This window comes from Coregonus lavaretus, assembly GCF_964263955.1.
Source record: "Coregonus lavaretus genome assembly, chromosome: 33".
Classification (NCBI taxonomy): Eukaryota; Metazoa; Chordata; class Actinopteri; order Salmoniformes; family Salmonidae; genus Coregonus; species Coregonus lavaretus.
In genome coordinates this window covers 11762906-11775154 of record NC_140020.1, presented here as the reverse complement: position 1 = coordinate 11775154, position 12249 = coordinate 11762906, and the positions used below count along the sequence as shown (strand labels likewise).

The following is a 12249-nucleotide window of genomic DNA, read 5'->3' as shown; positions in this document are numbered from 1 at the left end:
ATTCAATATGAAAAATAGCCACCACTAAATATACCTCCTTCTACATGTGAATCTGGCTGTATTCAGAGCACGTTCTGAAAGTGGAGGCGGATTGAGCTCACTGAGCCAAAAAGCCAATCACCAATGTATGCCTAACGCAAATGCCGATTCCTCATAATCACATTACATCATTTAGATGACATTGTTACAAACGATGTCACCCTCAAACATTTATCATAATTAATCAATAATTAGGTATGACTTTGTTATGAGTGATTAGAACGCCTTTCAAACCTCTGTATTCACCATAATTCCCCAAATTACCCTCTCGGTCGAGTATTTTTTATTTTGTGATTTTGAAAGTAAAATTTGTTGCCGCTACAAGATGATATTTTTTTCATATTTGTTACAATCTGCAAAAAATCCATTGTTTCACTCGTTTTTAAGCCTTGCCCACTTTCTGTGTGAGGACTCTGATTGGCTGGATCTGAGCGCGGACGACGTCATCGCTTGGAATGCCCATTCATCTTTGCACTTGGGCGTTGGACTCCGCATCTTATTAGCAACAAGGGAAATTTCTCCATTTTCCACCCTGTCTACAGAGAAAGCCACAAATCTGGGATTTTTTATTACTTCTCTTCAGTTGGCAGGTTTTTTTCTGACATTTTCCCATTTTGTTCACTGCGACTGGACTTTGATTACTTCTCCAGTAAACTTTTCAAAGAGGAACCTTCGCAAAGAGCTTGCATTTTTTTTTTAAAAAAGGCTAGTGGTCTTTGTTCGTTTTTTGGATCTGAGTTTCTTTGTTGGTGCGAAAGCATGGGAGCGCAATTCTCCAAGACAGCTGCAAATGGCGAAACCGCGGTTGAAAAGCCTGGAGAGGCTGCGGCTTCACCAACCAAGACCAATGGACAGGTAATTGCTGTTGTTTTTATATCAGTTAAAGGAAATATAGATAAACTGTTGGTTTGCGCAAAGGTTCTCTCGGTGCGTTAATGTGGGCACTTATGGAGACACGCCGGGCTGTTGGAGCAAACAACCACGATGGGAATACATTGATTCATAAGTCTACATGTTCTATAGTATCAATACTATTTAATGAAACATTTTATCATTGATTTGAAATGTAATTTCAAAAAAATATGAAAAGGTAAACTGATTTGGATAATTATTTGAAGACAAATGCTGTAAATTAAACACGTTTTCACTGATTAGTTTGCGATGTGTGGGGATTTCCACACTTAATGGGGTTAAAGCCTTTGTTTGAAATGTCGGATTGTGAGACAGTGGGAATTGGTATCACATTGTAGGGTCCATGTGTAGCCATGTATAGTTAAATGGCAATTGGATAGATCATGTTTTAATCAACATCCTCTTTAAAACTGAGCGCAAATGTAATAACTTGATGCTATCGTTAAGTGAATGGGGAAGATGCACGACGCCAACAATGGCTTGCCACGGTCTACCTAACATCACCACGCCTTTTGTTACAGATGCTCGAGTAGAGAGCAGGGACGGTTACTATGACACTGAAGGCAGGGGAGCCACATTCGAATAATGCGCCCGTCCTGTAGACGTTATGATAAGTGTTGGAATGGGTGGTATTTATGAACGCGATATTGCAAAAAAAAAAAAAGATTGTTTGAAGGTTCAGGGTAGTTTTTGGGGTATCCATCTAAACGTTGCTCTGCGTGATCGTCTGTATTAATGAGCATCTGCTGTTTTAATGAGAAGCTGCTTTGCGTTGGTGCTTCGGTATCGGAGAGATTGGCAGAGGCGCATCGCCCCCTAGTGAACCACCTGAAACATTGCCTCCATCTCATTGCTAGAGTCAGCTCATTGTCGCCTATGATTAGGGGGGAAATGTTTCAATCATGAATCTCTAAAAATGAATTGTGTTGAATTCGTAACTCGCAAAGTAATTACCGGCGCCCATGCGTAAAAGCCCAGTGATAAAGTTTTTTTTAATGGAGATGGGGCTATATGCATTTGTCTTGGTTGAATTTGTGGTGTCTACTGCCCCTTGTGTAACTGCGTGGCAATGGTCCATGTCAGGCTTTATATTTCCATGTTTGCTTCTTGTATGATAACGGACTTCCATTTCTCTTTAGGAAAATGGCCATGTGAAAGTGAACGGGGATGCCTCTCCTGCAGCTGCCGATGCAGGCAAAGAGGTGCAGGCCAATGGCAGCGCCACGGCTGAGGAGGCTGCATCCGCTGAGGCTGCACCCGCAGAAGTGGCGGCAGTAGATGGGGCGAAGGCAGAGAATGCAGAGGCTGCATCTCCAGCAGCCGAGGGTGAGACTGCCAAGCCTGAGGGAGCCACGCCTTCAACCAGCAACGAGACCCCCAAAAAGAAGAAGAAGCGCTTCTCATTCAAAAAGTCCTTCAAACTCAGTGGCTTCTCCTTCAAGAAGACCAAAAAGGAGACTGGCGACGGGCCAGAGGGTGAGGAGGCCGCTGCGTCCACCGAGGAGGCCAAGGCTGAGGCAGCCGAGGCCCCAGAGGCGGCCACCGCCGAGGAGGCCGCTAAGCCTGCTGAAGGAGAGGCTGCACCTGCTACCGCTGGGGAGGAGGCTAAGGAAGCAGCAAGCCCCGCAGAGGCCAAGCCTGAGGAAACGGCAGCAGCCGCTGCTGAGGAGGCCAAGGCAGCCCCAGCCACTGAGGAGCCAAAGGCAGAAGAGAAGCCAACTGAGCCTGCTGCTGCGGAGGAAGCACCCATCTCGGAGGAGGTTGCACCTGCAACAGAGGCTGCATCCAGTCCAGAGGCCCCCGCTGCTGCAGAGGCTGCTGCTGAGTAAAGCTGGAAACGCAAAGAGCAAAATGAAGAAGAAAAAAAAAAAAAAAAAGATAATCAAAGAACATTTCCCTGTTTGTATGTTGGAGTGGTGCCAGTTCATGGCTTTGGAGAACTTGTTTACAACCAGGGATATTTTAACGCTTTTCTTTTTTTGGTTTTCCCTTCCCCCTCCACAAAACCTATCATCTCGGTCCATTGTTACTACCATTCCAACGGGCAGAGAGGTGGGTGGCTTAGAAATGTAATACTACAGAAAAAATACATCCACGCTCTGCCATATATTTTCTTTCATCAGTATTAAATGTATTTTTTGTTTTTGCATTTTTATACAAAATGTACACTTGTCAATGTATGGATATCCCCATGGTATGAAGGAGGTGGGGTAAAGTTGAGATGTAAATGGAGGGGTTTTGGGGGTGGGCGGGGGATGGAATTGAAGGTGGCACCTTTGTGCTTGGGAATTGTGCCACAGACTGATGTAAAGAGTAATCAAAAAAAAAAAAGTGAATGAAATGACCAACATCTATGTACCACGAGAGTACCATGCGGTTTACAACACTAAGTCATTTTTACTATGAAACAAAACATTAAATTCCCAGAGCTAGGTTTAGGAAGTCATTAAAAAAAATATCATAGGAGCTTTTCACCTCTCTCATTAGCTGTACCAGTCAGTGATTCAGTAGAAATACAAGTTGTATAGGCTTTATTGTTTATTGCTGGTTTTATGACCTTAATAAAGTGTAAGTATGTATAGGCGGGGTGTTTTTAACTGTGATTATTGTACAAATGAAATCTTGATCTCAAGAAGCACATGAAGTTTGCAGCTCTTTTTCCACCCGCTAATTTTTGTAAGATAAAAACAAACAAATTCATCCTAGAAGACCTTTTAAGCAATTTTGAACTCAACCAAGCTGTGATAAGTGGAATGGTTACTGTTTATATACTGTGGTATGTTTTGATTACAGCAGACAATGCTTTTTTGAGTGGTCTTTGACGAATTAAGGAATCTCTATCAGATGCAATGTTTGTGTAGCATCTTGTCTCTTTCTTTCTTTTTGTAAATACTGGAGAAGCTTTTACCAATTTGACTTAGAGATGGAATGTAACTTTGCTTACAAGAATTGCTATTAAACTCCTGCTTAAGGTGTTCTAATTTTCTGTGAGCACACTAAAAGCAAAAATAAATGTGAATAAAATTTGCGCAGCATTTGTGTTTTCATTTAACCAATTTCTGTTCAGTTAACTGTTAGGATGGAGGTGGTAAATTGTTAGATGAGTAATTTCAACAGCTAAGTGAAGACTTGAGTGTCATTTGAGGATAGAAGTGTGTTAACAGTAGTTGTGTATTCAGGCTAACTGCCTTTTCTACATACTCGAGTGTTACAGTATGTTTGTAGAAGTACCTTGCCTTAAGCAACAACACCAAGATAGTTTTGCCTAGGATTTGAACTTATGACCTTACAGCAGGTCACAGCCAGTGTCACTGCCCCTCAGTCATCTACAAAAGTCCAACATGGAGATCTATTTCATCTCACAAATATTATGACTAAAACTAGGTCTAACTTGTTCAAAGCCTTTTAAAATCAAGTATGGACCAGAATACAGTGCCTTTGGAAAGTATTCAGACACCTTGATTTCTTCAACATTTTGTTACGTTACAGCCTTTTCTTAAATTCATTGTTTTCCTCATCTACACACAATACCCCATAATGGGGTATTGTGACTAACTCTTAGGAAACTTTGCGGTACTCCCTGTTCACCCATGACTGCGTGGCCAAGCTCAATCATCAAGTTTGCAGATGACACAACAGGCTTGATTACCAAGAATGACGAGACCGCCTACAGGGAGGAGGTGAGTGCTATGGGAGTGTGGTGCCAGGAAAATAACCTCTCACTCAATGTCAACAAAATGAGATGATCGTGGACTTCAGGAATCAGCAGAGGGTGCACCCCCCTATCCACATAAATGGGACCGCAGTGGAAAAGGTGGAAAGCTTCAAGTTCCTTGGCGTACACATCACTGACAAACTGAAATGGTCCAACCACGCAGACAGTGTGGTGAAGAAGGCGCAACAGAGCATCTTCAACCTCAGGAGACTGAAGACATTTGGCTTGGCACCTAAAATCCTCACAAACTTTTACAGATGCACAATTGAGAGCATCGTGTCAGGCTGTATCACCGCCTAGTACGGCAACTGCACCGCCCGCAACCGCAGGGCTCTCCAGAGGGTGGTGCGGTCTGCCGAACGCATTACCGGGGGCAAACTACCCACCCTCCAAGACACCTACAGCACCCAATGTCACAGGAAGGCCAAAAAGATCATCAAGGACATCAACCACCCGAGCTGATGCCTGTTCATCCCGCTATCATCCAGAAGGAGAGGTCAGTATAGGTGCATCAAAGCTGGGACCGAGAGAATGAAAAACAGCTTCTATCTCAAGGCCATTGGACTGTTAAATAGCCATCACTAGCACATTAGAGGCTGCTGCTGCCTATTGAAATCACTGGCCACTTTAAGAAATGGAACACTAGTCACTTTAATAATGTTTACATATCTTGCACTACTCATCTCATATGTATATACTGCATTCTATTCTATAATATTCTACTGTATCTTAGTCCATGCCGCTCTGTCATTGCTTGTCCATATGTATATATTCTTAAATTCCATTACTTACCAGATTTGTGTGTATTGGGTATATGTTGTGAAACTGTTAGATATTACTTGTTAGATATTACTGCACTGTCGGAGCTAGAAGCACAAGCATTTCGCTACACCCGCAATAACATCTGCTAAACACATGTATGTGACAAATAACATTTGATTTGATTTGAATGACAAAGCGAATTTTTTTTAATTTTTTTTTAGCAAATGTATCAATAAAAACATACCTTATTTACATAAGTATTCAGACCCTTTGCTATGAGACTCGAAATTGAGCTCAGGTGCATCCTGTTTCCATTGATCATCCTTGAAACGTTTCTACAACTTGATTGAAGTCCACCTGTGGTAAATTAAAACTTGATTTGGAAAGGCACACACCTGTCTATATAAAGGTCCCACAGTTGACAGTGCATGTCAGAGCAAAAACCAAGCCATGACGTCGAAGGAATTGTCCGTAGAGATCTGAGACAGGATTGTGTCTAGGCACAGATCTGGGGAAGGCTACCAAAAAATGTCTGCAGCATTGAAGGTCCCCAAGAACACAGTAGCCTCCATCATTCTTCAATGGAAGAAGTTTGGAACCACCAAGACTTTTCCTAGAGCTCGCCATCCGGCCAAACTGAGTAATCGGGGGAGAAGGGCCTTGGTCAGGGAGGTGACCAAGAATCCGATTGTCACTCTGACAGAGCTCCAGAGTTTCTCTGTGGAGATGGGAGAACCTTCCAGAAGGACAACCATCTCTGCAACACTCCACCAAATCAGGCCTTTATGATAGAGTGGCCAGACGGAAGCCACTCCTCAGTAAAAGGCATGTGACAACCCGCTTGGAGTTTGCCAAAAGGCACTTAAAGACTCAGACCATGAGAAACAAGATTCTCTGGTCTGATGAAACCAAGATTGAACTCTTTGGCCTGAATGCCAAGCGTCACGTCTGGAGGAAATGTGTCACCATCCCTACGGTGAAGCATGGTGGTGGCAGCATCATGCTGTGGGGATGTTTTTCAGGGGCAGGAACTGGGAGACTAGTCAGAATTGAGGGAAAGATGAATGGAGCAAAATACAGAGATCCTTGATGAAAACCTGCTCCAGAGCGCTCAGGACCTCAGACTGGGGCAAAGGTTCACCTTCCAACAGGACAACGACCCTAAGCACACAGCCAAGACAACGCAGGAGTGGCTTCGGGACAAGTCTCTGAATGTCCTTGAGTGGCCCAGCCAGAGCCCGGACTTGAACCCGATCGAACATCTCTGGAGAGAACTGAAAATAGCTGTGCAGCAACGCTCCCCATCCAACCTGACATCCAAACTCCCCAAATACAGGTGTGCCAAGCTTGTAGCGTCATACCCAAGAAGACTCGAGGCTGTAATCTCTGCCAAAGGTGCTTCAACAAAGTACTGAGTAAAGGGTCTGAATACTTATGTAAATGTATTTCGGTTTTTTATTTTTAATACATTTGCTAACATTTCTAAAAACCTGTTTTTGCTTTGTCATTATGGGGTATTGTGTGTAGATTTGAGGGGAAAAAAATAAGGCTGTAATGTAACTAAATGTGGAATAAGTCAAGGGGTCTGAATACTTTCCGAATGCACTGATCCCTGGGTTTGTCACAGGGATCAGTGTTTGTTGATTGCAAGTTCCACTATTAGTGCTATTCCCCCTCAACATCAGATGCTGCCTACATCACTGACATTAACTACGTTCACATTTGCAAATTATATTTTGACTGGTGTGAGGTTGTAGAACAATAGTTACTCTGTGACTGGTTCAACGCCAACTGAAAATATTTTAAAATGTTAGTGCAGAGCTATTGAGCAGCTCATTGTTGTAACAAGAGACACTCACCGCTGACTCAATTATTTGCAATGATGTTGAACAATGAATCCCTCGCAGACCCACCCAAGACATTGAAAGAAACCATCAATACGGTGGTTAGATTTTCTAAGGCTAGCTTGAAGCTACACTTGGACAATGCAATATGCTTATGACAGATTTTATTTCAGGGCCAGGGGTCCCTCCCAGCCAGGTTAGCTCACAAGTAACCTAGTCAAAGTTCGCAAGGCGCCCACGTTCAGAGACTAAAATGAACCTATTTTACAGTAGCTGGTCTAACACCCGGCAGTAGTAGGCCTGGCTACAGTGTTTACATGTTATATGTTAGTTTCTATTGTAGCCTGGGGCCTTATATTCTGTAAAGAGGTGTTGAGAAACCTGTTACCATGTTCTTCAGCTTCAGAGAGTCAATGAATGGTGTTGCTGACACAACATATTTTGATGTCAGATGCATTGGGTGCAAACTTTTCCAAGGAAAGGCCTATATCACAACAAACTAGTCATTTGGTATCTGTTCCTGCTCACAATTTGCTGCAGAAATAGGGAATATTTCATATTAGCCTAGCTACCTACTACCTCAAGAAGATTGTGGCTTCTTGGTCGAAACTGGCAGTGGCCTGTGCAACAGGCAGGCTACAAGTAAATTGAAATTGGCGAATGACTCAATGAGCAGTCGGGGAGCTGCAACACTGTAGCATATATTCTGTAGCAAGTTATGTTATGCTACATTGTAATAATTGCAACAAAATTAAAGAGCATGTTATACATGCCTCAAATTGCAATTGTTCATCAACTGATGAACGCAGGCCCATAGTTGCGGGAAGTAGGGCTGCTGCAGCATGCCATTTAATTTTTTTAAATACATTTTTAGCAAAACGTTTTGGGGACACATTTTGTGACTAGGCCTTTATTACTCCGGTTGTCGTGTTTTTTCTACCAAATCAGTGAACTATGCCTTTATTATTCCTGGTGATAGCACCATATAAGCGAGGGTGGAAGGCCGCAACCCAAAACATCTTCCCACAGCTATGGGCAGGCCACAAAATAGGCATGTGTACATGTTACTCAAATCTCCACTGACTGGATCGCAGCTTCCTCATGTTTTTAAATCCACACATGCTAGTTTCCCGCTTGCAGGTGCATGTAATCGCTAATACTAGTAAGTTGCTGTAGAAGCTGGACTGAAATTCTAAATATACTTTGTCTGTTCATCAGGTCTAAAGTCTACACAACTCAAAATCACGGTTGTATTAGCTAGCAATCATGGCGGTTGAAATAAATAGACCTAAATGGTAGGTGTGTGCTGATGAAAATAATGGCCTGTGTATTGTATGTGTTATAACGCCATCGTGTGGCTGCCATGTAATGCATCAATAAAAATCCCTAGTGGATTTTGTATTTTAGATTTGATTTAGTACATGATGCATATTCACAAATACAGTACATTGTTTACAAATAATGGAGTAAAAAAACCTTATACGTTGGATTATGATAGGGTTGGTTACAGTTGACCTAAGCTCATGGCATTTAAAAGTGATATTCTTCAAGAGTCAATGGGTATAAATAATCTAAATGATCATGGTGGATTTAGCATATTTAGCCCATACTTTAACTGATTAACTACTCCAATTCATACATTCACACCAATAATTAGTATACAAAGGTTTTAATTGGCAAAAGCAAAATATCACATTTTCAACAAATATGAAATTATTGTAGGTTCATCTACGGGAACACCCACATAATCTTCTCTAAAACAATTTAATTAATTAAAAAGGTGGATATTTCATTCAGAAGATAAAGCACGTCACACTATAAGTGCATTCAAGGAGTACCAAAGGGAAGTACAGCAAATCCAGGTTGAAACATCACAGTACAGTTTAAAAATATTTGGCAAATATAAATCCAATATGGATGGTGTTAAGAGATAGATGGGAGGGGTTGAATGGAGCGGAAGGTTGGGACTAATAACAACTAATAACAACAAGCTAACTAATGTAAAACATACTGTGTCCATAATAAGTATATAGGTTATAGGTTGAGAACTTTTGTGAAAGAGCAGTTTGAAAGATATGGCTTATAGAAGCAAACCGGATGGACATCATGAAAATGATCGGAGAGGTTGAGGGTAGAGAAAGTTCAGGAGTAAAAACAAACAAAATAGAACTATTGTAAAATTGACTGTGTCCATAAAATGTATATAGTATGTATAAGCTGGAAGTAGAGGCCTAAGCGTTGTTGTTCACTAGTTTACTCCAATTAGGGAAGGGGTGGTGGGTTTGGAAAGTAATAAAGGGAAATAACGTAATAAAGGGAAATCAGACGTTTCTTGTAGTTGGCCACCAGGTTTGCAGGATACGCCATCCCATCTGGTTTGGGCTTAGTGGGACTATCATTTGTTTTTCAACAGGACAATGACCCAACACACCTCCAGGCTGTGTAAGAGCTATTTTACCAAGAAGGAGAGCGATGGAGTGCTGCATCAGATGACCTGGCCTCCACAATCACCGGACCTCAACCCAATTGAGATGGTTTGGGATGAGTCGGACTGCAGAGTGAAGGAAATGTAGCCAGCAAGTGCTCAGCATATGTGGGAACTCCTTCAAGACTGTTGGAAAAGCATTCCAGGTGAAGCTGGTTGAGAGAATGCCAAGAGTGTGCAAAGCTGTCAAGGCAAAGGGTAGCTACTTTGAACATTCTCAAATATAAAATATATTTTGATTTGTTTACTACATGATTCCATATCTGTTATTTCATAGTTTTGATGTCTTCACTATTATTCTACAATGTCGAAAATAGTACAACTAAAGAAAAACCCTGGAATGAGTAGGTGTGTCCAAACTTTTGACTGGTAGTGTGTATGTGTGTGTACATATATATATATATACACATACACAGTGAGAGAAAAAAGTATTTGATCCCCTGCTGATTTTGTACGTTTGCCCACTGACAAAGACATGATCAGTCTATAATTTTAATGGTAGGTTTATTTGAACAGTGAGAGACAGAATAACAACAACAAAATCCAGAAAAACGCATGTCAAAAATGTTATAAATTGATTTGCATTTTAATGGAGGGAAATAAGTATTTGACCCCTCTGCAAAACATGACTTAGTACTTGGTGGCAAAACCCTTGTTGGCAATCACAGAGGTCAGATGTTTCTTGTAGTTGGCCACCAGGTTTGCACACATCTCAGGAGGGATTTTGTCCCACTCCTCTTTGCAGATCTTCTCCAAGTCATTAAGGTTTCGAGGCTGACATTTGGCAACTCGAACCTTCAGCTCCCTCCACAGATTTTCTATGGGATTAAGGTCTGGAGACTGGCTAGGCCACTCCAGGACCTTAATGTGCTTCTTCTTGAGTCACTCCTTTGTTGCCTTGGCCGTGTGTTTTGGGTCATTGTCATGCTGGAATACCCATCCACGACCCATTTTCAATGCCCTGGCTGAGGGAAGGAGGTTCTCACCCAAGATGACGGTACATGGCCCCGTTCATCGTCCCTTTGATGCGGTGAAGTTGTCCTGTCCCCTTAGCAGAAAAACACCCCCAAAGCATAATGTTTCCACCTCCATGTTTGACGGTGGGGATGGTGTTCTTGGGGTCATAGGCAGCATTCCTCCTACTCCAAACACGGCAAGTTGAGTTGATGCCAAAGAGCTCGATTTTGGTCTCATCTGACCACAACACTTTCACCTAGTTCTCCTCTGAATCATTCAGACGTTCATTGGCAAACTTCAGACGGGCCTGTATATGTGCTTTCTTGAGCAGGGGGACCTTGCGGGCGCTGCAGGATTTCAGTACTTCACGGCATAGTGTGTTACCAATTGTTTTCTTGGTGACTATGGTCCCAGCTGCCTTGAGATCATTGACAAGATCCTCCTGTGTAGTTCTGGGCTGATTCCTCACCGTTCTCATGATCACTGCAACTCCACGAGGTGAGATCTGGCATGGAGCCCCAGGCCGAGGGAGATTGACAGTTCTTTTGTGTTTGTTCCATTTGAGAAAAATCGCACGAACTGTTGTCACCTTCTCACCAAGCTGCTTGGCGATGGTCTTGTAGCCCATTCCAGCCTTGTGTAGGTCTACAATCTTGTCCCTGACATCCTTGGAGAGCTCTTTGGTCTTGGCCATGGTGGAGAGTTTGGAATCTGATTGATTGCTTCTGTGGACAGGTGTCTTTTATACAGGTAACAAGCTGAGATTAGGAGCACTCCCTTTAAGAGTGTGCTTCTAATCTCAGCTCGTTACCAGTATGAAAAGACACCTGGGAGCCAGAAATCTTTCTGATTGGAGGGGGTCAAATACTTATTTCCCTCATTAAAATGCAAATCAATTCATAACATTTTTGACATGCGTTTTTCTGGATTTTGTTGTTGTTATTCTGGCTCTCACTGTTCAAATAAACCTACCATTAAAATTATAGACTGATCATTTCTTTGTCAGTGGGCAAACGTACAAAATCAGCAGGGGATCAAATACTTTTTCCCCCCTCACTGTGTGTGTGTGTGTGTGTGTGTGTGTGTGTGTGTGTGTGTGTATATACATATATATATATATATATATATATACACATATACATACATACATACACACACACACACACACACAGACACACACACACACACACACAACCAGTCAAAAGTTTGAGAAACAGACGCCTCACAGGTCCTCAACTGGCAGCTTAATTAAATAGTACCCGCAAAACACCAGTCTCAACGTCAACAGTGAAGAGGCGACTCCGGGATGCTGACCTAGGCAGAGTTTCAAAGAAAAGGTCCAGTGTCTGTTCTTTTGCCCATCTTAATCTTTTCTTTTTATTGGCCAGTCTGAGATATGGCTTTTTCTTTGCAACTCTGCCTAGAAGGTCAGCATCCCGGAGTCGCCTCTTCACTGTTGACGTTGAGACTGGTGTTTTGCGGGTACTATTTAATTAAGCTGCCAGTTGAGGACCTATGAGGCGTCTTTTTCTCAA

General features: G+C 42.3%; 1 protein-coding gene across 1 annotated transcript; it reads left to right on the top strand.

Moving 5' to 3' along the window:
- The first annotated feature begins 516 nt into the window (after positions 1 to 516).
- On the top strand, positions 517 to 3979 carry LOC311108278 (myristoylated alanine-rich C-kinase substrate-like). The gene is made up of 2 exons (XM_084150900.1): positions 517 to 894; positions 2091 to 3979. The coding sequence occupies exons 1-2, from the start codon at positions 799 to 801 to the stop codon at positions 2778 to 2780; spliced, it is 786 nt and encodes a 261-aa protein (XP_084007026.1). The 5' UTR covers positions 517 to 798; the 3' UTR covers positions 2781 to 3979.
- Positions 3980 to 12249: the final 8270 nt, after the last annotated feature.